The following is a 27,207-nucleotide window of genomic DNA, read 5'->3' on the forward strand; positions in this document are numbered from 1 at the left end:
GCATCAAACGTGTCTTTCACCCCATGTACTCGGCCATAGGCACATCTGTTCACATGGCTATGCAGGCACTATGTAGTGCCCCGGGTTTGGGAGACAGAAAAGTATGGCACCTTTCCTGCCTTAAAAAAGCAGGGTGTTTAGGGGCGCCTGGGTGGCTCAGGGGGTTGAGCGGCCGACTTCGGCTCAGGTCATGATCTCACGGTCTGTGAGTTCGAGCCCCGCGTCGGGCTCTGGGCTGACAGTTCGAGGCCTGGGTCCTGCTTCGGATTCTGTGTCTCCCCCTCCCTCTGACCCTCCCCTGCTCACACTCTGTGTCTCTCTGAGTCTCAAGAATAAATAAACGTTAAGAAAATTTTTAAAAAAAGCAGGGCGTTTAATCAAATTATAGCACATAATGAAGACATAAAAAGAAAAGCTAGGGGATCAAGCCGCGTAGGATTAAAATAAAAAAGCGTTCAATCAAACATTGGTGACACTTTTTCTCTATATTTGTTACTCTGAAATAACCACCTAAATGAGTAAAAGTATACAGGCACATACCCTGACTCCAATTTTTGCTGTCGTTTTGCTGGTTATCCCCCCGTTCCTGAAGAAACTGAAAATCTGCCAATAATACCTGGTTTCGTTAAGCGCTTACCATGCGCCAAGCTCGGTCCTGGAACCTCGAATGCTGTTGCATTTCCCGCATCACAACATCGCCGCCACAAAGGCGGGTCCCATCCCATCATTTTCTGCATCTCAGAGCTGAGGAGACGGAGGTGCAGATGGATTAAGGGAGGAGTTCCAGGAAAGACTGACGTGTGCAAAGATCCACTCGACCCCCGAAGTCAGAACGGTTTCCTCTTTTTTTTTTTTAAGTTTTTAATCTCTATTTTTGAGAGAGAGAGACAGAGTGCGAGTGGGGGGAAGAACAGAGAGAGAGAGACAGACAGACAGAATCTGAAGCAGGCTCCAGACTCCGAGCTGTCAGCAGAGTGGGGCTCGAACTCACGAACCGCGAGATCACGACCCGAGCCGAAGGCAAACGCTCAACCGACCGAGCCACCCGGGCGCCCCCAGAGCGGTTTCCATTTTACCGTGCAACCTCCCCCACACTCCTCTTTACTCTCGCTGGTTCCTAAGGCAGCTGGCAATCCCCATCTCTGTACACCCGATTCTCCAACCCCGGCTTCCCCAGTCCCTGCCCTGTGCCACACCCCGTGCTAGGCCCAGAGGATGCCGTCATAGTCCCTGCCCTCAAGGTGCTAGCTGGAGATGTAGAAAGGCATTGAGTGAGTGAGTGCGTGAATGAATGAATGAATGAATGAATGAATAAATGAATGAACAGTAAAATTTCCGGAGCTACCTTCCAGTGTGGACATACTTGTAGTGCTAGTCTTTTGTGAATTTCAGAATTCATACTTCTAAGCCCGTCTCCAAATTTCTAGCTATTTTTATGACCGTATGTAAAATATCTGGGACCCAGTCTCCACCATCTGCACATCTGTGGAATGAACTCGATGTTCCATCGTGACGCATGATAACTGCACACACAAGAAGATCTGGTAAGTCATTTTGCTGATGATTTATTGCCTTAAGGACAAAAGCATAAATGGGGAATTTGCGCACCGAAAATCCTTCACATTGAACAAACATGTTCCACGTTACACAAATCATGAGAAAAATGAGGAATGTTGTAAAACATGACAGATCGCCCAAGTGCTCTTTTTTTCCTCTGTTGGGAAATTCCAAAACGTTCCTTCATTTGTATTTCTTAGTCACTTGCAAAAATGGCGGTAGGAATACTTAAATATGAAGTCACAGTTTGAAAATAGATATAAACATACACACACACACACACACACACACACACACGTATATGTGCACAGATACACAATTGACCATTCTGACCATTCGTGAGTCCCAAGCTCTGCAGGCTTATTATTGGAGTTGCTTTACAGCAAGATAAGTCTTTAAAAAGCAGTGACTTAATTCAATAGAATAGTCAGGGGTTTCGTTGCTTCCCCATGATCTCTGTGTACGCACAGCACAATGTTAATGAGATTATAGACAACTGTATCATTCAAACCTACTTGCTTGACTCCCTCTCTGAATCACCTTGAAATTAACATTGTCCAGACACGGCCCTGTTGTCAGTAAAGCACCTCTTGGTACCTTTTGATCTCGGGGGCATGCGCACCGGACTTCGGGTCAGGAGAGATGGCTCAGGGGTCAGACTGACCTTGGTTGGCAATCCCGGTCTGCAGTTCCCTAGCTAGTAAGACACTGAGCAGAGGACGTAACATCTATGAGCCCCAGCGTCTTCTCTCGGACGCGGAAAACGATTATAACGCCAAGTCTCATAGGTTTGCTATGAGGACTAAGAAAGATATAGCAGGAAAGCACCTAGCCCAGGCCTGGCACTCAGTAAGTGCTCGCCAAGTGTTGACAATAAGGTTTAGCAAGAAGTGGTGGTTTGAGAATACAGGTTTCCTCTCTCCCCACCTAAGCACACCAGAGAAATTCACTTGAGGCGCTAATGTGAATTTCTTTACCAAAGGCTAACAAATCCTTCGTGTACCTTCCCCTTATCCCAGAACACGGAGTAACAAAGGACTGGAGACACCATCTGTCTTGTCTACTGGATGGCCTTGCCAATGAGACACTCTTCTGGGGGTCATTCGTGCTCTTCCTGGAGGCTTCCCCAAAGAGCCAGGCCGAGGGGAATAAGCTGGAATTTGGGCTCCAATTTGTTTTGGCTGATTTCTCAGCCTCTGTGAGTCTCAAACTTTCCATGTATAGAAACGGGGACGAGAAGCTTCCTTCCAAACGTCGTGAATGTTAGTAAGATAATTTAAGCAAAGTGGGTGGCACCAAGGAGGCCTTCAAAAAAGGGACATTTTTTCTTTGTGACTAATATTCCTAACTTTTATTGAGGTCGGTCACACCACTGCCGAGCGAATCTGACTGCTAGAAAGGTTTTCCTTGCATTGGTCCCAAATCTCCTTCCCCATGACTTCAGAACATGGAGCTGAGACTTTTCCCAGGGGGGCCTGCCTAGGACACGTCCGTTTCTCGAAACCAATGTAACTGGAGTTACCCCAGCCCACTCGGCCCCAGGGCACTCCCGGATTCCTCCATCCAGGTTTCCTAGGATCTTGGAAGCTATGCTCATTTTTCCAAACTGGGATGCAGAGTCAGGAAGAACCTAGCTCTTGGATTTCTGCTGAATTTCAAACGCGGTTAGCCGTCATCCGGTCCTTGTGATTTGTAGACCTCAGGTAATTTCACTCTGAGAAAATCCAACGTAGATCCACACAGGCTTAGAGAAGAGCTTATTCTTGGGGTAAATGCTCTTCACACAAAATGTCTTTTTCAACAAAAAAAGACATTTGTTTAAATATCCAGTGTCTCCTTCCTAGGGCACTTCAAATAAGATTTGGCTGATAAGATCTGTACCTTTGGAAGAAGAGAGCCTCTGAGTAAAAGTAGGAACACATACATGGTGTCTTTTATTCCACAAATATATATTGAGGACCACTGTATGCCTTGTATGGACCAGGCGTGGGGGAGGTCATGGTCAGGAAGGCATATTTCCAGTCCTTTTTTCCTATTTCAGAACCCCTGGCCCACCAACACCGAATTCCCTCAGGAATAACCCGCACATCTCTCATCCGAAGCATTGGATAAACAAAACCATCTCTTAAATTCATGATGAAGGCTGGCTCCTGATCTGAAGGAGGGGAGGACCGATTCATGGAGTTTTGTCCATCCCGTATTTTTTTTTTTTTTGGATGCTCAGGCACCTACATTACCTGAAAGCGAGATACGCTTCCCTTGGGAAAGGAGCTAGAGAGGCAGTAAAAAGAGTGAAAAAGCAAGGGCAGGAAGTCGGTTACTCTGACATGTTTTCCTGCTCGACCCGCTTGGGAGCTCTAAAAAAGTAAGGACAGAGACACGGGTTGTAAAGTCAATCCGACTTGGATTTGAATCTTGACTTCCCCACGTACCCGCCGGCTGACTTCAGTCAAGGCTCCGTACCTTGCTGAGCTGCTATTTCACATTTGTAAGAACAGAAAGAATAATAGGCCCTTGCCAACATGATTGCCAAGTCTCCCCACGAGCCGATGCATGCAGAGCACTGGGAACAATATCCGGCAAACAGAAGGTAGTAAATAAAAGAATTGTGACAGTAAATATTTATATTCTGCTAACAAGATAAATAATAGTCTCATTTCCATTCATAACAACCTTCTGTTCCTTTTAAGCTTCAACCCACTTTGGCATTTAGTCCCTGTTAAATATATTTCCGTTTCTAGACAACTGGTAAACCCGTCTTCACACCAGGACTGGGGGTTTGGGTCAGCAGACCCGAAGTCTGTGAGAAGGGTCACTGCAGCAGAAAGAGCGGTGTCCCTGTGCCCCAGACTGATGCAGAGTGGATCCGCTTCATGGTTTGAGCCACATACAGCCTGCAGCTGTCTCTGTTACTTTAGGCGGGTCTGGCCCGGACTTCAGCGGGGTCTCCCAAGGCCCCGTAAGAGCAGAGCAACGTCCCGGGATGCCACTTTCAGGGGTCATCCTAAGGGCTCCCCCAACTCCCAGGAGCCCCCAAGCAGGGAGAGGGTCTGGATGCCCAGAAGAGCTGGCCAGCTGCCCGGTGTCCTGCTGGTCAGCAGCAGATTCATGCCAGGGTCCGTCACTTCTGAAAATTGGCCGACCCTGTTCTGACCCTAGAGTATTGACTGGAGACTTTTCCCGTGAATAAGAATGAAAGTCATCAAATTGCATTTCTGACCAAAACGAACCAGTATGGACCCTTTACCGTGCAGGGATGACGAGAGACTTAGCCCAAATCTTTGGGATCAGAGACACTTGGGTGTGCTACGGTCAGAACTGTCTATCAGCGTCCACGTGGCAGGACCCACATAATAGACTGTTCCATTGCCCTAGATCCCATCTGTGCTTCTGAACGGACCCAAAGAGTCTTGTGGTTTGGCATCTAGAAAGGGAAGGAGTGATGTGAAATGCCTAGCTGATTCTGTTCCTTGGAACTCAGGTAAGATCCAGCAGGACTTCCAGTGACTTGGACAGGCTTGGGTTTTGTCCAGAAGAGCTGGAGACAGGCACTTTGTCTGGAGCGTATGCAGAACACGGCCAAGGAGAGAAGTCAGAGTCTGGGCCTGAGCAGCAGCGGAATGGGTCGTTCGGGTGGTTGGAAACAGGACAGGGGGCTGACGGTCTGGGTCAGGATAGTTAGAAGTCAGCGGGAAGTGGACGAAGAAGGCTCAACTGGGGGCCTCGGAGGGCTGGCTGCTTTGCACACACTGGGCCACGCCCGAGCCCCGTGTTTTGTACCCGTCTAATTGGCAATTTCTGGGAAGTCAGGGTAGGATTCTAAGTCGGCAAAGATATCGTTGGGATTCCTACAACTCAGGTTGCAGAAGCAAGCGTTGATCCATAGGACCTGGCGGGAGAAGCCAGGCCCGTCGGGACATTGGAAGGAGACGTCGATGGTCTTGGACTTGTAGGGTATGCAGCACCTGCTGTCTGTGCACACCCCACAGTACTTTGGCCGGTAGGGACGCGTGCTGGTGCAGCCGGCGAGGGTGAAGTTCATGGATGCCGCGGGCTGGTACACGGCCAAACACTTCTTCCCTTCCTGCAGAAAAGGAGGTTTCAGTTGGGGTGCTCAGAGGATGAACAGTCACCGTCCTCCCTCCAAGCCCTCATTTCTCCCTTCGCACTCACCACTCAGGAACCCTCCACTTTTCTTTCAGGTCTGCAGCATCTTCAAGCGAGGTTGGACCTCACCAAACACGGCGAGACCCAGACATATTATGCAGAAGCAACTGAAGGCCTCCCCGGGCCCTGCCTGGCATGCATGGTTCCTCCTCGCAACCTATAAGGTCTTCTTTCCTACCTTTCTGCCTTGCCCACGCCCAGGACTCTCTCACGGTTTTGCCAACGCAGGATGCCTGCGTAGCTCCCTCAGTCTACCAAGTGTCCCAGCTGCTGAGTGCTAGAACCATCACGGGGTTCCATGATCGGGGAGCTGCCCTTTCCCCTAACCTGTTCTTCCTCCTCTCCCCACAGACTCTCGCACACATCCTCCTCATGCAGCTTGCTCAACCAGAGTGTATTCTGGAAAACTAGCTCTATCTCCCCACTGGGCAGTGGGCCACTTGAGAGCAGGGCCCTTACTGTGACTCTACAATCTAATTCCACACCCCGTACCCAGTAGGCACTCACTAAATTCGTTGAACGAATGGCTCTCCCACGTGCCGGCACCACGCCAGAACCGGGGGTAGAGCAGGTCCAGGCTACGCAGGAGCCATCTTCGGTTCATAATTACAAAACCAAAATTGGGTGGGAAGCAAGAGGCAACAGCAAGGACTTGAGTCGGCCTTATGGTAGACCCACCCCTACCTCAAAGGCACGGTGCCTTCACCCAACTTGGGGCCTTTGTTCCCATCTTTCCTGCAGCTCACAACTCTTCCATTCACACTCTCAGTTAAACCACATCTGCTGAGTACCTACTCTGCACCAGGCACCAAGAATATGGAGGCCAGCGTGGCAGAGGTAACTGATCAGAGAGGGAGCGGAAGAGAGAAGGGAAGAAGAAGGAGAAGGAGGAGGTGGAAAGATCCAGTTGGCTGGCACAGAGATAATGGAGTCGGGGTGGGGGACAGGGAGTAAGAAGGACTCATGGGGAAGTGGAGCTCTCTTGTCCCCTGGGCAGTCCTCTCTTCGGCAGCCCCAAGATGCCATCAGTGCTCCAAAAATGGAGTCAGTGCTGAGTTTTCCTTTCCTTTCCTTTCCTTTTCCTTTTTTTCCTTTTCCTTTTCTTTTCTTTTTATGTGGCACCAAGGCATGGGAGTCCCAAGACAGAAGTGAGGACACCTTGAATTACATAAATCAGACCCATTTCTAACTACTGTGGCCCACTCTATCCTCATCCTTTAATTATCTTAGCCTCTCAATGCCGGAAGAGATGTCAGACCAACCCCAAGTCTTACCGACGAGGAGCCTGCGGCTCAGAGATGCAGAGATTGGCCACAGTCATGTGCAGTCAGCAGCAAATGGGCATTTGACTCCTGACTCCAGCTGTCCTGAGCCCTCTTTAGAGCTCTCCTACTGCCCAGTGTGACTGTCATGTCCGTGCACTTGGGTGTGGGCTGGGACAGGACCATAGGGTGAGTGGCAGTCAGTGAGGGTCCCTGAGCATCTCCACAGGAAAGCACTTCCAAGGGCCTCTGAGTTCTCTCCAGAGTGACCCTGACTCTGAGAATATGGTCACCGCAATGCTTCCATTGACTGAAAGCCCGCTGATACACATTATCCCATGTAACTCTTCCGAAGGGGGCTTAACTCTTCCCATTTTCCAAACGGCCCCCTCGAGGAAGTGCAGGCGCCAGGCTTTAAGCTGGGCTTGTAAGATGCCTACCCCAGCCTGGAGGGTGGACTCACCTTGATGTGTGGACGGATGTCCACGTCGCAGGGTCGCAGGGTGCAGAGGCGGCTTTCCTGCTCAGGCCAGCACCGGGTGTTGACGTTGGAGATACGAGTGGAGACCCCCAGGCCGCAGCTGGTGGAACAAGGGCTCCAGGGGCTCGTGTAGGCTATGCAGTTCCTGTGCCACGGCTCCACCTCACCCGTGGCCGCTGTGGATATAGGGACCGGACACCCTGTGAGTCGCCAGACGCCATCAGCCACTCTGCCCCACCCTCAGCGCCCACAGGGTCCGGGACCCTGAAGCTTCAAGAGGAAAGAGGTGGGCTATCTCCCCCCACTCCTGAAAGGGCAAGTTAACTCCTAACCCCTCCCCAGGGAGAGGAGGATCTGCTCTGGGCTCCTCTGCTTCTCTGGAAGAAAGATCATCTTTAGAGACAGGTGGACCAGAGTGCAAATCCTGCGTGACCACCTCCAAGCTGTAGGATTCTGGGTAACTCACTCCGGGCCTCGGTGTCCTCGTTGGAACAGAACACCTGCCTTCCAAGGCTGCTGTGCCAAAGAAAGGGCCTGTTTACTGAGTGCATATCAGGCACCTGCAAGGTGCTATCCCTGCCCCTGCAGAGATCAAGTTTATTTGGAGAAAGTCAGAGGGAGTGTCTATCCCCTAGAGCCTAATAGCTAATCTGGGTGATGCTGAGGGCACAGTGGTTAAAGAGACACACAGGCTTCAGAGCCAAATTGCCTGGGTTCAACTATGAGCATGGCCACTTAGCAGTCGGGCAGCTTTCGAGAAGCTAACCCCACCTCCATGCCTCAGGCTCCCCACTTGCAAAGAGGGGTTGACACTAGCATTTCCCTCCCAGGGCTGTGGACAGAAAAGATGGGTCCGCACCTATGAAAGCCACAAGCTGTCTCTGGCCCTCAGTAGACTCTCAGTAAACACAAGCTTACGTGGTTTCTTGACTGTCAACTAAACACCAAGTCTCGGATGGTTCTATCCATGTGTGCATCCCAGCATCTAGAACATGGTGAGTGCTCACTTACTCTCTGAGTAATGGAAAAATGGGCTAAGCTAGAGGGGGAGGCAAGGAAAAAGCCAGCAGGACAAAAGAGAGGTGGCACAGAGAGACGGAACAAGATATACAAGAGAAGCCTCAAAGAGGAAGCCAGTCCCGCCCTAACACACGTGCCCACAGGCAGGAAGACAGAGAAAGGACCGGGCAGAGGGGGGAGAGGAGGAAAGACAGATGGTAGGGCAGGGGAGCGGGGGAGGGGGAGAGAAGGAAGGCGGGGGAGGGAGGCTGGTTTGCAGTGGGGAGGACGGGAAGGAGGGGGGAGAAGAGTGATAAAAAAATGGAGAGGGGTCAGGGCCGGACACTCAGCCCCTCCAAGTGAACAGGTGTGCAGGGAACGGGGATGGATGAAGGCAGGAAGGAATGAGTGAAGGGGGAGCTTTGAGAGGCAGAAGAAACAAGAAGAGGCAACTAAGGACAGAGGAGAGGAGGGCTGGGATGAGCTGGGGGTGGGAGCACGGAGGAGGGAGGCGGAGGGACGGATTTGCCTAGGAGGATAAAAGGGCTTTGGTTTCTGGGTCGCCCACTGGCAGGCAGGGGCTCTGCTCGTCCTGGGTCAGAACGGGGTCACTGGGCCACATACAATGGGCAGCCAGCCACTGCCCCTCCCCCTGTGACCCTTGTGTGGCTCTGCCGGTTGGGGGCCGCGGTGGGACTATTGCCTTGGGCCTGCTAGGAACAGAGCACGGCCAGCCCAGGCCCCTCCGGAGAGGCTCTGTCCCCCGGAACCGCGGGAGGGGCGGGACCACTGGAGGGTGGCACCCGCTGAGGGCACACAGCCTGGGGGCACGTCTCTATTGTCTGGGCTGGTCCCCTGGCACCCCCCCCTTCCCTGCTTTCCAGTTTGTTCTCTGAAACACCTTCTTCACCTAGCTTCTGCAAAACCTCTTTCTCCTGTTTCTGTCCTGCCTCTTGGATTCGCCTGTCTCAGCTTTTTCTCTCCCTGGCCTTGAATGGTGGTGTTTCCGGGGCCACACCTGTGGTTCTCCACCTGGGCGATTTTGTCCCCCAGTCTCCAATGGCAATGTCTGCAGGTATTTTTGGTTGTTACTCCCTGAGAGGCAGGTGCTGCAGACATCTAGTAGGGAGAGGCCGGGGGTGCTGGTAGACACCCCACAATGCACAAGGCAGCCCTCCCCACAGAGTCTTCTCTGGTCTGGGATGTAGTCTGTACCAAGGTTGAGAAACCTTGCTCTACACAGTCTCCCTGAACAATCTCAGGCACTTACAATTGTTAGGAAACCATCAGTACCCTTGAAACCCCAGACTCTATTGGCATCTCTTCACTCTTTCATGTCCACTTGTCTGGCAGACACTTTCCTTCTAGAAATATCCTCATCTGCTGTCTTCCGTGTCATCAGCTGCTCCTGGTTTTCCTCTTCTATTCCCCACACTCTGTCCCTGTCCCCCTCAAATGTCAGCCCTCCCAGACCTCTGTCTCACTCTACATATCATCCCTGGACCATCGTACTCGCCATCGGCAGCCCCAGGTGCATGGCTTCCAGAGCTCTCTCTGCAGTGGATTGATGCTATGACCCCGGTCCTACTCCTCATGTAGTGCCTCTCACATCAGTACCTTCCTTGCAATCTCCACCCGAACTGCCCTAGCTCAGATCCTCACTGGCCCATCCATCCATCCATCTGCCCACCCATCCATCTGCCCATCCATCCGTCCGTCCGTCCATCCATCCATCCATCCATCCATCCACCCATCCATCTATCCATCCATCTGCCCATCCATCCATCCGTCCGTCCATCCATCCATCCATCCATCTGCCCATCCATCTATCCATCCATCTGCCCATCCATCCATCTGCCCATCCATCCATCCATCCATCCGTCCGTCCGTCCATCCATCCATCCACCCATCCATTCATCTGCCCGTATGACAAACATCGATCTGGTACCTGAGAAGTGGCTGACGTGGGGCTAGTCCAGGAAGCAGTGTTAAAACCAGTGGGCCTGTCCCTCTCCTCCTTTTCCAGGGCTTCCTCTGGCTCACCTGTCCACCTATCCTCCATAGCAAGGCGGAAGCCACCTACCCCCTCTCCCTCCCTTGCACCTTGTGTTCATGCTTCTCCTCCTGGGGGCGCACACACACCGTTCCTGCACCTCCACTCCCCTACCTAATCTCTTAAGTAGGATAACAATGACTCCCATGTATCTGGCTTTGTTCTTTATAAAGCTCTTCCTCATTTTATGCTGCGAGGACCCCATAAAACAGATGGGACAGATGGAGAAATAGGGTCCCGGAGGTCACGCAGCTAGTGGGGCGGTGCTCTGGGACTGGGACTCAGCGCGTCTGCCAATCACAGTGGCCAGGGCCCCACCCTCCCGTCCCCCGTCCAGTCCCCTCTCCCCCGAACCCACCTAGGGCGCCTGTGTGGCGCTGCGCTGTCTTGCGCGGCGTCGTGGCACCGTCGTCGCACACCCACTGCTGGCAGCAGCGGCCGGGCACGCTCACCCGCCGGGGGCGGCGGCACCAGAGGCGCGGCGGGCGCGCGCGCACGCACAGGGGTGTGCAGCCCACGGCGCCGTCCACACACGTACAGTTGTACTTGCAGTTGGGCTGGAAGGACTGGCCGTTGGTGTAGCGCACCCCGTCCAGGACGCAGCCCACGCCGACCACCTCTGCAAACACACACAGCCGCCGCTCGGGTCAGGCCCAGTGGGCTCGGCGCCCCCATGTGGACACCTCCCGCCTCTGGACCTGTCCCAGCCCTCGGGGAGCACCGCGCGCGTGGGCGAGGGCGGGCAGGCAGGACCACCGCAGGGTGGGAGTGTGGGGTGCGGCTCAACCATCACCCGCTGAGTGACCCCCAGGGGCCAGGCTGGCAGCCGGTGAGAAGCTAGAGCACGGCGGGCGCAAGAACCTATGCGACCCGTCCGGTCCCACCCCCAGCATGTGGCACAGAGCCTAGTACTGACAAATGCCTCTAGGGTCATGGTTCTGAGAGGGCCAAGTGTAGAGCCAATCAGAACACTTTGAAACAAAGATTCCACTCATTCAATGCATATTTATAGAAGGTTCTAGGCACTGGAGATTCAGCAGCGACCAAATCAGACAAAACCATGCCCCCATAGAGCTTACATGACAGTGGGGTGTGACACAGGAAAGACGGATCACACAGTGTGTTGATGGGCACCAGTGCCTGGGAGAACAGTGAAGAGGAGGGGCGGCTGGGGGATGGGGGGCAGTGGCTGATTCAAGTGGGCAGCCAAGCCTCACCCAAGTGATGCGGCTTCGGCAAAGACAGAAGGAGGTGAGGACGGTGGGCGGCACAGGTGTCGGGGGAGGAGCCTGCCGGCGGGGGAAGGGCTGCAGGTGTCAAGGGCCAGGTGGGAGCAGTCCTGGGACCGGGTTGAGGGCTTCCCTGCAGGCTCAGAGGAAGAGGCAAAGCTGTTAGCACCTGGATACCCGGGATCTATTCGAGAAGTAACTGGTGACTCGGCTCTAGGAATCACGCCACCCAAGAGCATGCGTGGCGCTGGATGGTGAGCAGAGAGAACAGGCAGAAGGGCGGTGCCGGGAGGCCACCCCAGCAATCCAGGCGAGCGGTGGCTGTGCTTGAACCACCCCGGAGGAGGGCTCAGCTTCTGGATGTGCTTGGAAGGAGCAGCTGCCGGACGGGATGTGAGGAGCGGAGGAGAGTCAGGAATGACTCCTGCTTCTATGACCTGAGCCCCGGAAGGGGAGAGCTGCTCTATCCCCGGAGGAGCTGGCTTTGGGGTGAGTGGCCTCGAGGGTTCTTCGTGAGTCGGGAGATCGCAGTAAGCAAGTTCAGGGGCCCGGCAGCGGGGGTCGGGGGCTGCTGGGCCTGGCCAGCGCTGCACCCCCCCGCCCCTTCCACCCCAGACACGTCCCGCCTTGAGGACAGCGTCTGGAAGTGCAGGCAGGCAGAGAGCTTCCAGGCAGCAAGAGCGCGCACCCGAGGAGGGCTAGTTTGAAATCCGCGGTCTGACAGAGCATCTCCGGGGTTTGCCTGCAGGTGGTCACTGACATAATAGCCCTGGCATCTCCCAGCGCTGCCCGCGGTCACCTGACCTGCTCGGTGCCAGGCTTCCTGGCATTGCTGATTTCATCCGAGACTGGAAACACCACCCACCGTCACCTTTGTTTTCACATCTAGCAAAACTGAGTCTCCGTGGAGTCACGTGCCGAAGGCGGCCCAGCTAGACGCAGAGCCTCAGCCTGTGGGAATGTTGGCGCGGCTGCTGTTTTTCCTGGGAGGAGATCGTGCAGGGAGGAGGCCCAGAAAGGAAAGGCGCTACCGCTCGCTGACCATCTATCTGATCTCGTGCCAGGCACCATCTGATATGTTACCTCACTCAGTTCTCCCGGGGACTTCACGAGGAGAGTTTTATTTTCCCCGTTTGGCAGACGGGGAGGTCAAGTGATTCATTAGCTCAAGGGCACCCAGCTGGTGAAATGATAGAGCTGCCCCTCCAACCCAGGGGAGCGCTAGCCCCACAGCCCATTTCCTTCCACCAGACACCGGTAAAGGAGGGGAAGTGGGAAAAAAAACAACAACAAACCGAACCAAAACAAGGCGAAGCGGAGGAAGCCCTGGGTGAATCACTCATCCTTTCGCTCTGAGTCACCCCCGGCCGCGCCCTTGCAGCCGGAAGGTGGGAGCACGCGTGCGCGTGTGTGTGCACGCGTGCGCGTGTGTGGGCATGATGGTGGAGGGGGAGAAGGGGCGTGCTGAAACCTGGTCTCTGCCCCTGGGTGGGGGAACTTTGCAGGGACAAGGCAGCGCCGGGTGCCAGGGAGCCCTTGGCCCAGTGGCTGTCACCACCAGCTGCACGGAGGCACCAGCTGGGGAACTTTCAAAAATTCTGACCCCCGCCCTGTGCCCCAGATGATGGGACTCTCTACTTTTATGGTTATCTTCCGGGCCTTAGTATTTTTTTTAAAGTATGCTTCATGCCCACGGCAGAGCCCAACTTGACCCTGAGATCAAGACCTGAGCTGAGATCACGAGTCGGATGCTTAACTGACTGAGCCACCCAGGAGCCCTTGACCTTTGCAGGTTTGAGCTCCTCGGGTGAATCCAGTTTGCAGTCAAGATTGGGAACCTTGCTTCTGAAAGCTGTTCCCAGTCTCCTGGGAGTCTGGGACCGGTGGGGGACAGTGGCCCTGAGCAGCCTGCCCACCGCTGGTGAGAGCGAGAGTAGGGGTGTATGAAAGATGTACGGCTGGGCCCACAGCAGACTCTAACGCGCCCTCCTCATTCACTTGCACGCTAATGGGAAGCTCACCACCTCCTATCTAATCTCAGACTTTGCAAGCACAGCCATGGCCTGGTGAGCCTTCCTCTTACTGAAGGACCAGCAGGAACTCAAATCCCTTGTTCCACACTCCAGGCCTTCACGTCCCTCACCCACCTCCTACTGGAGCGTCAGCTGCATGGGAGCAAGGACAGGGGCCATGCCTTGTTGTAACCCCACTGTTGGATTATCACCCACCTGTTCATAACTATGTGAACGAGTCAGTGGATGGATGGATGGGTGGATGGGTGGGTGGATGGATGGATGGGTGGATGGGAGGTGGGGTGGGCCCTAATCTGTATTGTGCTCTGACCATGTATCAGGTTCTTGACGTCTCAATCACCCTAAGATGTAGGCCTTACTTGTCACATTTTCCTTGATGAGGAAACTGACACTTCAAGGTTAAGTAGCTTGCCTAGTGACACCGTATTAGTTATGGCGCTGGGGTTTGAACTTAGATTGTCCAGCTCCAGAGACCACTTGTGAGCTTTCTACTCCCTCGCTGTCCACACTGGGGAGTCTGAGCCTGCAACGAGGCTCCTCTGAGGATGACCATGGACAAGGCTGAGATAATTTCTACAAGGGGAAGTTAAAACAAATCAAGTAAAGCAATGACCCAGAACAGCCGGTCACATTTGAGGCTTTAATGCGGTCCCTTGTTTATTCTCAACAACTGCATGAGGTTGGTTAGATCAAGCTCCTTAAGTGATGTGCCCAAGGTCACGTAGCCAGCAAACAGCAGGGCCAAGATTCAAAAACCCAGGTCTGTCTGCCTGTAAATTTCATGATCCTTCCAGCAAACCACACTGCTCTCAGGCCTGACCCAGCTGCGTTAAATGCAGAGTAATGTTTGTACAACCAAAATAGCCAAAGAGTATAATTCAGAGGTCACTCTTTGCCCACAGAAGTATTTAGTTTGGCCCACAGAGTGTTTAAAAAAAATTTTTTTTTTGGAACATGTCGCCAACATTTACAAATTATACACAAATCCGGATTTTTGGATTCTCTTGAAGACTGAGCAGCATGGACAAGTCCAAGCTCACTTTTCTGCCTGGCCATGGTGGCTTGTGCCTGGGAGCTGTGACCTCTGGTAGCCAAAGCTTGCATTCATTAGTTTGCCATAGTTCCGCCTTTCTCTGAGTTACATGTGCCAGTGTTGTGATTGCTTGTTGTTATGACCTGCCTTGGCCTCGTTACACGCACACCTCCGTGGACAGATTTAACCTGTCTTGGGGACCATCCATAGGTTGAGTTGACCATTTGCCAAAAAACTGTCTGTTTAAAGGGACCTTCTCTTTCTTCTTCTCGCCCTGAGGTGCCTTCCTCTGTATGGCCATCAGACGTTGGCCTCTCCTCTTTCTTGCCTTGGGGGGTCGTGAACTCAGACACCATGGCAGCATTTCTGGGAAGATGTTTGGTAGAATACTAGTGAGGTGTGTGTGTGTGTGTGTGTGTGTGTGTGTGTGTATACACACGTATGCATGCAATGTGTGTATCTGTGAGTGTGCATGTGTGTGTGGTGGGGTGGGTGAGTAGTTAACATCTACCTGGACAAAACAATTCCCTGTGCGCTTACGTTTCAAAAATAGGGTTTCTTCTGGTACCTCCCGTTTTGGAATTTTACAGTGGATGTGAACATTTAAAACCTCTCAGAAGCTCTGTATACTTGTTCAACATTGTTTATTCTAGTGTCTGCAAACCGATGGGACCAGGGAACCCTTGGCAGGTGTGATATCTATTAAAATCTGTGGACCAGTTTTCTCTCCAGATAAAAGGAGAGGGAATACACAGGGGCTCATGGTGAGGGGGAGCTAAGAGGCTATTGTGAGCAAAGGCAGGACCTGAGATACAAAGAGATAGGGGGTGTGTATGGATTGGGAAGGCGGTTTTCCGGGCCTCTGGTGGGGGAAAGGCAGGCAGGAGAGGCAGTTTCAGGGCCTGCACCCTCTCTGGGTCCATGAGAGAATGTCTATAAAGATGAGGTGCCTGGCACATAGCAAGATGTCAGTGCAGCTTTAGACATTAGAGTGATAACAGTGAACTGAGTTCCCTTTTTAATGACCTGGAATAACAGCTTCCAAAAGGGGAAAGAAATGATGAGACAGTCTCATATAGCTGGAAGGGATTCTAGTGGAGGAAGGCTCAGCCAGCTTTCCTCACCTGGGTATGGGGAGAAAACTATACAACTGTCTCTCTCTATAAGCAGTCTCAGAGTTGGGTATGCCTGAGAATCACCCGGGAAACTTGTTAAAGGTGTAGACACCACCTTCACCTCTAGAGAATTCTACTCAGTATGTCTGGGGGTCGGGCTCAAGGGCAATGTTTTTAGCCGACACATCAGATGATTCTGTGCAGGTGGCGTGGCAAGTTTTCTTTGAACAAACACACTGTTTTGTGGGGCTAATAATGAGTCTGAATAAAAGGGGGCAAAAAAAGTAGAAGGATGGGACAATCAAGGGTGGTTCCGTGGAAAGCTAAAGGCAGATGACTTGCTATGATAGTTGAAGCAGGAACCAATGATAAAAGAGTAGACAGTGCTTATAATTAACCGTGAGGCACAGGTAGGATTGTTTGATGTGGAATTATGTGCATAACCCTCATCAACAACCCACCTCAGGAGATACAGATTAGCTGAGGATGAGAGCCTGTACTATGCGTGAACATGTAATTGGGTGCATATGGGGTCACAGTTATGGAGAAGTCTTGCTTCAGCACTAAGGGAGGAAAGAGGTTCTTGGGTTTACGAGGCTTTGTGTAATTTTTCAGAAGTTAGGCTGCTGCGTCATGATGCCTAGTTACCTCTTTTCATCATGCTGGGTCATGTATTTTGGATAAATGCTTAGATGATTCAAGCTAAGTGACTATCATTCCAGGTAGAAGCATGAGATCAGAAAGTCCTTGTAAGGAAGTCCCTGGGAACAAAAAAGGACATGATAGAGCACTTGAAGAGCAAACAAACAACAAACAGTTGTTTTCCCCCAGCATGAGGATATTATAAAGACCAAGGGTAAAGAAAAAGCAAAGGCAATTAGAACCCCAGGAAAACCAAAAAGCCTCATGAGAAAGGAAATTCAAACAAGTACAATATCTCATGCTTCAGCCACATTGTTTACTAGTCAGAATATTGTAAATGCTGACTATTGTATAACCAAAAATTATGAAAATGATACTGGAAGATAGGGGATGTATCAGGTGGTATTGAGGAGTTAAGTCATCAGCTAACATGTAGGAACATTGAGGCGTTATCCAAAATTGGCATTTTAATCCAATTAAGTTATCAGAGAAGACATATATTACATAGTGATAACTACCAGAAGAAAGGGCTAAAAAGTTAAAAGTGACTGTAGTTACAGAAGGAACATGGGCGTATAGAAAGGGATGATTGCAGGCTGCTGGACTTGATTCTTTCAAGGTTAGTGGATTTTTAAAAACCATATTATTTAAATTTAGAATATTACTGGAACATCTGGAACTCTGATGGGTTTTGGTACCTCTGGGAGGCGTAGGCATCCCACAAAGTGTCTACCACTAAAAGAATGAAAACATGCTTAGGTCTTTCCTGGTGGCTCCCTTCCCCCAGTCAGCCATGGATGTAACTCCCAGCTGGAGAAGAGAGAAGGAAGCCAGGTTCTGGAGGCAGGTGGAAGGCAGGCGTCCCTCCCTCCTCAAGAAGGGCCTAGCTTCTGACCTCTGATCATGGACTAGAATGGTGGGGGGTGCAGGAGCCTGGCCAGGGAAAGGGCTATGGGTGAGGGCTAGAGCTGGGGGTGCTGGGGGCTGGCCAGAAGGTAGGGAGGGTCTCACTTACGTGCACACACTCCTATTGCGTACCTCGGGCGGTCCCCACTGTAATCGCAGTAGAGGCCCCGGTGGGGGTCACAGATGGCTGCCTCTGTGCAGTTGTCCCCAAGCTGCTGAGCACACATTTTACAGCATTCACAGCCATCTGTGATGAGGCTGACCCCCAGCGGGCAGCGGGGTGGGGACGGCGGGCACTCACATGGCCACTTGCAGAACTGGGGGTGTGAAGATGTATCCTCCAGTGGCACTGGGGTGAAGGCCATGGCCGTGGGGGCTGGAGAGAAGGCCTGTGGGGGAACAGCAGAGATAAAGGACTGCCAGGCAGGGGTTCAAAGTCCAAAGGGCTAACGAGCACCTTCTCTTCTTCGTGGTGATAAAAGGGATACGTAAAATTATGTCTTTCTACCCTGTTTTTGAGAGCCGGACATCTCCTTTCCCTTCAGTAAAGCAAACAGGAAGGACCGAGGAGCCAGGGGGTCAGAGAAGTCAAGCCAATTTCCTCAGTCTCCCTGCTGGAGGAGGTGGGGCCCAGATTCCATGTCAGAACTCTGGCCCCACTAAGCCTCATGTGTGTTTCCTTCCCTTCTCGAGCACCCCATAACCTGGGAGGGCACTGAGCCCGTCTCATTTCACGGATGGGGAGCTGAGGCTTTGAGGAATGAATGCCTTCTGATCAGTCAGATTGCAAGGCGCGGCCCGTATCCTACTGTCTTGCCTCTGCGGCCCAGAGAGCCACCCTCTTCACTCCACTGAGTCCTTGGCAGCTTGTGGGGTCAGGTGACTCATATCTGACACCAGGTGTTAGCCAGCTGACATTATTATTATTATTATCATTACTGCTGTCATCGTTATTATTTTTTCTCTGAGCACCAGGGAAAGGCTACGGGGTGCGGGGGCTGGCTCTCCCTGCCCCTGCAGAGGGGAGTTAGCCCCTGTGGCTAGGGTTAGGCCTGCAGAGGGGAGTCCCCCCACCCACGTGCTTCCCAGGGCCCCCTTCCCATCCTCCAGCCCACACGTTCATCTTCATCCTGAAAATATGAGGGACACAACACCGGGAAGCCGGGAAGGGGGGCGGGGACAGGTCCCAAAAGCCATCCCAGGTGGACACAACGGAAGGCGGCTCTGGGGTGTCTTTGAGTTTGGGAGCTTCAAGCCGCCTGTACCTCTGGGAGCCAGTCACCTTCCCACCTCCTCTGGCTCTTTCCCTGAACCCTCCCTCTTCATACGGGAGGAAACTGAGGCCCTGGGAGAAAGGGAATTGCCTGAGATCAGAGAGCGTGCAGCCAGCTTCTGGCCATTCTCGCACCCCCAGGCCAGCGTGGTCCCTGCTGGGGAGGACCCCATCCAGGACTTCTCAACCGTGACTCCAGAATTCCAAGGTCAGCAAAGATGGGACCAGGGCTTCTGTGAGGGGCCAAGGTGGAGCTGGTCAGGCCCCCGGGGCCAGTCCCTCTATCTCGAACCCAGGAAGCCTTGCTCTGTGGAACTTAGAGATCTGCATTTCTTCCTTTGAACAGCACATGTGGACAGATTCAGGCAGATTCGTCCTCCCTTCTCCCGAGGAGGAAACTGAGACCCAAAAGGGCAGACGGACGTGTTCAGGGTGACACAGTATGGGTCAGGACCGAGATACACGCGACTCTTGTGACTCTTATTTCTATGCCCTTTACGTTTGCCTTCTGGGTTCTTGTAGTTGCACCCCCCACCCCCTACCCCCAGCTGAGCCAGCTCACAGCCTCTCTCAAGTGTTAGGCATTTGAAGATGAACTGAAACCTTCTGTGATTTTGGAGCACCCACAGCTTCGGGGAGAGACCGACATTAGAGGGGAGTTACTACAATGCAAGCCTGTATGCAGAGTGCCGGGCATCCCAGGGGAGCCCCGGGGGCTCTCGGGAAGGGCAGGAAATGGCTCTGTCGAGGGGAGTGAAGTCCACCTCGCTGTGTGGACCAGCGGCCAGGTGAGATGATCCAGGTTGAGGTGCTGGATGGGCGGGGCTCTTGGTTATGGCTTTGGCACATAATAGGTGCTGCAAAAATCGATTTAACAAACGAAGGGCCCTTCAAAATCAAATCAAATCAAATGATTTGAGGCTTTCGTCACCTCTGGGTTTGGTTTCGGGGCTCAGTCGTGCCCTTTTCTACCGGAAGGACATAAGTTTCCCTGCCCCTGCTTGCTTTTCCTCATAAACACAGTGCGACACAATAAAACCCCAACCCCCCTCATCAATAAAGCCAACCGGAGGTACACACGCATATTTACCTCTTTCTGACTCTGTGGAGAGAATTTCCCTCATCTGTCTGTGACACTAGAAGGCTCAGAGCTTCATAAGCAACTGTCTCAGGGACTGTCTCTGACCCATCCCCAGGCCCTCAGGTCACACACACTCACGCACACGCACACACAGCAGAGGAAACAAAAAGCCCTGTCCTCCAGGAAGCCTTCCATGCCTCCCCCAGACGATGTTCGAGGTGTTCCTTCTCTACTAGAATGTGAGCACAGCAGGGCTTTGTAAGTGTTGCCTAGTGGACCGGGTGCACAGGGGACTGTTGACCCCAGGGGCTTGGTGTCCCTTGATTTGGTGTCCCATGCTCAAAAGCATGACTTCTCCTTTGCATTTCTTGGTTGGGCATCCTCTCTCACCCCCACAGGGCTCGGCACAGGGCTTGCGGAGAGCATAGGGCTCATTTTGAGCTGAGGTGGGATTGGCTATAACCTGGCAGGGACCCTTCTTCATATGGTCACCTGGGTCTCCAAGTTAAGGAAGGAAGGAAGGAAGGAAGGAAAGAAAGAAAGAAGGAAGGGGAAGGAAGGAAGGAAGGAAGGAAGGAAGGAAGGAAGGGAAGGAAGGAAGGAAGAAGGAGGGAGAGAGGGAGGGAAGGAAGGAAGGAAGGAAAGAAGGAAGGAAGGAAGGGAGGGAGGGAGGGACAGAGGGAAGGGAGGGAAGGAGGAAGCCTCCATTTTAGTACCTACCCGGAGCCCCGGGGCACACAGCTCCTTGACGGAAGCCAGTTAGGGGACATGGGGCTGCCAGGGATGGGCTCTGGGCATCTTTAACCCAGTCCTGGCTCTTGGCGCCATCTGCTGGTGGGAAATCTCCTAGCCCTCAGTCCAGAGGAGAAGGTACCCGGAGTGCATGGGGGGCCTGAGGACTCCCGCATTTGGTGTGAAACCCCCTGAATCCTTGCTGCCTTGTCCAGCGTTGACACCACAGGGGTTGTGCCTGCACACCCCTCCTGATGATGAATTCTGTGTGTGTGTGTGTGCAACGCAGGGAAGCAGAGGGGTGGCAGGTGGTTCCTGCCCTCAGGGGTGGACCGTTGAGTTGGGGACATGTGCATCCACTCTTTCGCGCATTCTACGGAAACAGATGCTTCGCGAACACCTACCACGTGCCAGGCTTTGTGCAAGACTCGAAGGAAGCAAGGGTGCATGACACACAACCTTCTTCTCACTAACTGACCACCCACGAGGCCAACAGACCTCAATCTCCTCCCGCCTCTTGCCCGCACCCTGCACCAGCTCCCCACGATTCTCCCCGTGCCCCAGATGCAAGCACATGGGCACCTTCTCATAGATGACAATGAGGTCGCTGGGCACAAAGATCAAGGAGAGCCTTGAATGCCTGGCTAAGGTCTCAGGCTTTTGGCTGGAGTCTGCTGCGATGATTTGTTGAAGGATGTTAGCAGGAGAAAGATGGGGGCACAGATGTGTATTTTAGAAATGTCACCCTGGGCCACGTCTAGTCTTTGCAACATACTGTCCAAGAGACTCTGGGAGTTCACTTGCTGAGCCTTGGTTTTCTCTGTTGTAAAATGATGTTCTTACGACTAGATACCCCCACCCACCAAGGTTCTGGGCCCAAGCACCACGTGGCTAGAGTTTCTGGCTTGTCCTAGCCAGTCCATTCCATTGCAGACCACAGCTCTGGTGGCCGCCAGGGGCCAGTCTTGAGCCAGGTCTCAGTTATTGTGGCCTGTCTTATCTTCCCCACAGCGGTTGGCATCGCGATCTCCATTGTGTATGTCAGCAAAGGGACGTGTTCATGGTTAACACGCAGGAAGTGGTAGAATTTGACTCAAACCCAAATCTGTTGGGTCCGTGCTTGTCCCACTACTGTACGTGGAGAATTTTCTAATGGAAGGAAATCAGTTATAAGGTAGTGAGCGCGCTGCCAGTGGGGGTAATCAAGAAGCATCTGGACATTCCTCCTGGCTGGGGGCTGTAGGAGGGTGTCAGGCCTTCCAAAGCCTGTCATAGAGTAGGTGTCAGTAAACATCTATCAATAGAATGAATGGAAGAGTCAATGTACGTTGCCCCCATGACACTGTCCTCCCTTGAGGGCGGGAGCCACGTACTGTCCATTTCCCTGTGCACATGCGCACACACACAGGCCCTTACATCGCAGCTAGTATCTACTGAGTGCTCACCTCTCAGTGGAGAGGTTCTTCTGTCCCCTGTTATATGGTTCCCTCAACAAATCACAAGGCAGTCCTACTAATTGTCCCCGGAGCAGAGGAAACGGAGGCTTAGCGAGGCTGAGTGGCTGTGAAGGCCGCACAGCTAGTCGGGGGGTTGGGGGGCGGGTGGGGCACATCCAGGATGAAACTAAGGTCTGCCTTACCCGGAGGTCTGGAGCCCCTGGCCCTTCGGCCGTCTTCAGTCACCCCCCCAGGAAAGACCGAGCTCCCGTGGTCTTTGGGAACATGCTCCCATCGGACCTAACCAAAGCAAATATCCAGAGGCTGCGAGCTCCCGGAGAGGCTGTGGGGATCCCCGTGTGAAGGGTCCGTCCCTTCAGGATCGCACTTCGTGGTACCCGGAGACCTCCGGTGCCCGTGTCATTGCCAAAGCTGAGGCCCGGCGGCCCGGCACCCTCCTTCAAAGTCCTGCTTCCTGCATGAGCTCTAGCCCGAGCTACTGTCCTGGGGTTGAGCGGGCAGGAGAGATCAGGAGCTGATAATTGCTCCTGAGCCGGGGGTGGGGACCAGACTGAGCCAGGCTTAGGACCAGACTCGTTCGGAAGGACCCTTGAGTGTTCCAGCTGGGATGCACCTTAGAACTCCTCTTTGACCCACCTGCCCATTTGAAGCCGGACGTGAAGCCCACAGTTTCCTTTCGGAAGGATCTTTCCTGGGCACTTACAGCGGGGCAGGCCCCATGCTGGACGGGGCTGGCGCGGTGGGTCCCTCAGATCCCCTGTCCTCGTGGGGCTCGGTCTCACTGTGCCGCCTTTCCAGGCTCTTAATTCCCAGACCTTATACTTCCATGCCAGGGGCGCCCGCAGCCGATCCTGGGGCCCAGGCAGGCGAATTTGATAATTAATGCCAGGCATCTTCGGCATTAAATGTGCCAGATACGGTGCTGAGCGCATTCCGTGCATTCGGTTAGTGAAGCCTCATACCAACCCTTTGTGCAACAAGCACTCCACGCCCTTAACCGGTGGGGAAACTGAGACTCAGGGAGGCCAGGGAGTTGCCCAGGTGCACGGGCAGCGACTGGCAGAAGGATTGAACCTGCAGGGTCTGACTCTAATCTCCGTGCTTGAAGCCTCCGGCCTCCCTTTGAATCACCACCAAAGCCACAGTCCCCCTCTCTCTAGGACTTCCCCTTGGGGGCCGAGGCTCTTCCTGGAACCCCAGGGTGCTTGGCTGGGCCCTTGGGACCCCCTGAGGCTTTCACCAAGCTCCCACTGTCTTTGGGTTTGGCAGCCTCTCCCCGTATTCCCCAGAACACACAGGAGCCGGCCCCAAGCCCTGCCCCCTTCCCCAGACAGCTCAGACACACCCACTACAAACAGAAGCGCTTCCCGCTTCCCACGGCCGTTCCCAGACTTTGCTGCCTGTCAGAACCACCCGGAGGCTTGAACAGACACGGGTGGGCGGTCAGGGTCCCCAGATATCCCAACTTTTCCACGGAGTTCTACATGCAGCAGAGAACAGCGAGCCCACGGACCCTGTTAAAATCCAGATTCCCGACCCCCACCTCGAATGTTCGTTCGAACACTTCCGTTGTTTATAAGCCCCCCATGTGTGGTATTTCGTTACAGCTTGCCTGAATGGATGAAGACAGCGTCACTTAGCCCTCTTGACAAAGAGGGTGGTCACTAAGCAGGTTAGAAGAAATCGATTGATCCCCTCAGTTGTACTATTTACTGGACAAATTTAACCTGATGAAAACCGGGGGGGGAGGGGGGGGAATGAAAGCCCCTGTAGGAAATGCTGCAAAAGTAGTTTTGAGATGCTGTTTAAAGATGAGGAAGAACTGAGACCCCTGGCTGGCTCGGCTGGTTAAGCGTCTGACCTCGGCTCAGCTCACGATCTCACGCTCCGTGAGTTCGAGCCCCGCGTCGGGCTCTGTGCCGACGGCTCGGAGCCTGGAGCCCATAGCCCGTTTCGGATTCTGTGTCTCCCTCTCTCTCTGCCCCTCCCCGGCTCATGCTGTCTCTCTGTCTCTCAAAAGTAAATAAATGTTAGAATTTTTTTTTAAAGATGAGCAGGAACTATGGGTTTCAGGGTGTTTTCCAGCCCTCAGGCACAAGTCAGTGTTTGATTTGACTCTCACGTCGGTTTTCCAAGAACTCCGGGCAACAGGCAAGGGGGCAGGAAGTGGGAGGCTGGCCGTGGCGGGGAGGGGTGCCTAGGGAACTGAGATTTCTGCTTGATGATAAAGTGGACCCCACCCCCTTCTGAATGTGAGTGTGGTTCATCGGTGACAGGGACACCGGGGTGAGAGGAAAGGGCACAGCCTTAAGACTACCGCTCGGGGTGGTGAGGAATGTGATGGGGTCGAGCCCAAGCTGCCAAGGACCCCCGTCATGGGGGTTTTCAGGGACGAGCTGTCTCTTCCCGCCTCTTCAGTCTCCGGCACCGTGCCTGGCTTGCCCTGGGCAAGTGCTCAGACCACTGGAAGGGATGGTCCTACAGCCTGGCTCAGCCGCATTTGGGAGGCTGCACCCAGAGGCTCCACAAGGGGGCAGGCTTGAGACAGAAATGGCGTGAGCGGACCCCAACCGTGTTCTGGGGGGGCTTCAGGAAGGGGCTGCGCTGCCGGGAAGCAGTTTCTGTTCACCCCTTCACTGAAAAGAGGGCCCTGAGGTGGGGGAGTAGAAGAATGTGGCCCCCTGTGGCCTGGGCCCACCTGCTGTCCCCACCCCATTGTTCTCACATTTGGTACCCCTGATGGGGCAGTCACAGTGTAAGTGGGGGACACCTATTTCCTGAGCTCCTTGTAGGAGAGAACCCCTAGGGATCTGTACCCCTGTTCCCAGGGCGGGGAGGCTGCCCTGCAGGGGAGGCCTGTCTTCGAAAGATCTTAGTTTCCCAGACCCTAACGTCACCTGGCCTGAGTGTGGGAGGACCCAGCACTGTCCAGAGCCCTCCAAGCCCATCTCTGGCTCCGATGGCAGGATTTCCAGGGAATAGAAGGCCCTGCAGCTGACTCGGCATTGGCCAGGCTGCGTGTCATGGGATGTGGAAGATCTTTTGAGATTTTCTGCTAATCGGCTTTATAAGCATGCAGTCTTGGGGTGCCTGGGTGGCTCAGTCGGTTGAGCGTCCGGCTTCGGCTCAGGTCACGATCTCACGGTTTGTGATTTCGAGTCCCACGTCTGGCTCTGTGCTGACAGCTCAGAGCCTGCAGCCTGCTTCGGATTCTGTGCCTCCCCCGCTCTCTGCCCCTTCCCTGCTCACACTCTGTCTCTCTCTCTTTCAATAATAAATAAACGTTAAAAAAAATGTATAAGCATGCAGTCTTGTGAGTTTCTGGGGGGCGGATCTCAACTTTATATGACAGGGTTGAAGGGTCAGGTAGCCAGACTTCTTTCCAAATAACAAGCCCTTGTGTGTTCGTTTGTTCATTCATTCATTCATTCATTCATTCATCAAACACATATGAAACATCTAAATTCCAAGTACAAAGCCTCAGGGGACCCCCAGCCTTCTGAGGAGACAGGAATATAGAAAGGGTAACTGCATTATAGAACAAAGGTTGGAACCTTCAACCCATTGACCACATCTGGCCCGTTGTGATTTGTAAGGGGGAATGAGTGGATTTCACATTTTTTAAACAAAAGTTGTAAAACACAACAACAAAAAGAAAGAGGGATACTCCACGGAGACCTTATAGCCCACAAAACCTAGAATATTTACCATCTGATCTTTTATAGGAAGCATTTGCTGTCTTCCGGGACAGAGTGACAGTACTGTTAATGACCGCTAACCCTTGGTGGCACACATGTCGGGGGCAGGCGTTCGTATCAGCACTATTCGTGTTAACAACTTCAAAACCTGTTCGTTCTTGGGGCGCCTGGGTGGCTCAGTCGGTTGAGCGTCCGACTTCGGCTCAGGTCACGATCTCGCGGTTCGTGGGTTCGAGCCCTGCATTGGGCTCTGTGCTGATGGCTCAGAGCCTGGAGCCTGTTTCGGATTCTGTGTCTCCCTCACACTCTGCCCCTCCCCTGCTCATGCCCTGTCTCTCTCTCTCTCTCTCTCTCTCTCTCTCAAAAATAAATAAACATAAAAAACTTTTACAGAACCCATTCATTCTTTGCTGGAGACACGTGTACGCATTTACCAAAGTCGGGAGAGCCATACGGGCTCTCTCACCTGTTACCAACTTCAAGCACGAGTCCTTAGTCCTTATTCAAATTGCACTGATTATCTCCAAGGTTTTTTTTTTTTTTTCTTTAATCAGATGGTTTCTCTGAATCAAGATCAACACAAGGTCTACATGGGATTCTGCGTTTCGCCTTTTATGCCTCTTTTATTCATTTACACCTTATGTAAATCATTTAATCCTTGCGATAACCCTAAGAGGCGGGCTGCTTTTACAATCATCTTCCCCAATTTACAGAGGAGTGAACTGAACCACAGAAAGGTCGGATAATTTGCCCAAGGCCACTAGCAAATGGCAGAGTTGGGATTTGAACCCAAGGGCCAAGCTGCGCAGGGCCTCAGCAGACTCTAAATGAGGGCTAGGAGAACATGATAAGAAGGCCAGGGGCAGGGGCATGGGAGCAAGGAGTGAGTGCTTCTTGGAGGAGGCGTTCTTTGCATTGTGTCCTTAAGGATGAGCGCGAATTGACCGGGAGGGCAGAGAGAACGTCAAAGCTGAGGAACAGCAGGAATAAGGCCATGCGGGTGGCAGCGATGTGGCACAGGAATGACCAGGGGTCAATACTGGGGTTTCGGGTTCGGAGCTATGGAGATGGTAGGCTGGGGCCACAGTCAGAGGACCTTAAGGGCCATGCCTGGGACATGTGCGTCCCCCGGGGGAAGGAGGGGTCTTTCCTGAGTCAGCCACCCCACAGTGTCAGGTGGCACAGGAATGACCAGGGGTCAATACTGGGGTTTCGGGTTCGGAGCTATGGAGATGGTAGGCTGGGGCCACAGTCAGAGGACCTTAAGGGCCATGCCTGGGACATGTGCGTCCCCCGGGGGAAGGAGGGGTCTTTCCTGAGTCAGCCACCCCACGGTGTCAGGTGATGATCCAAACAACCCTGTGAGATCAGCCCTCACGGTCTCAATTTGACAGACGGGGAAACTGAGGCCCACAGAGGTTAAGAGACACGGCAAGAAAATTACGCATTCACTTCTTCTGACTCTGGGTCTCACAATCCTCCACAGACC

General features: G+C 53.2%; 1 protein-coding gene across 1 annotated transcript in view; it reads right to left on the reverse strand.

Moving 5' to 3' along the window:
- Positions 1-1,549: 1,549 nt before the first annotated feature.
- CCN4 (cellular communication network factor 4) overlaps positions 1,550-27,207 on the reverse strand; it is a 34,131-nt gene continuing 8,473 nt past the window's right edge. The window contains exons 2-5 of the mRNA XM_027063865.2: positions 17,587-17,866; positions 10,878-11,138; positions 7,450-7,643; positions 1,550-5,641 (exon numbers count right to left, since the gene is read on the reverse strand). Coding sequence (XP_026919666.1) covers positions 5,342-5,641; positions 7,450-7,643; positions 10,878-11,138; positions 17,587-17,866 — 1,035 coding nt within the window. The 3' untranslated portion in view covers positions 1,550-5,341. The remainder of the gene's footprint in view (positions 5,642-7,449; positions 7,644-10,877; positions 11,139-17,586; positions 17,867-27,207) is intronic.

This window comes from Acinonyx jubatus, chromosome F2 (genome assembly GCF_027475565.1).
Source record: "Acinonyx jubatus isolate Ajub_Pintada_27869175 chromosome F2, VMU_Ajub_asm_v1.0, whole genome shotgun sequence".
NCBI lineage: Eukaryota > Metazoa > Chordata > Mammalia > Carnivora > Felidae > Acinonyx > Acinonyx jubatus.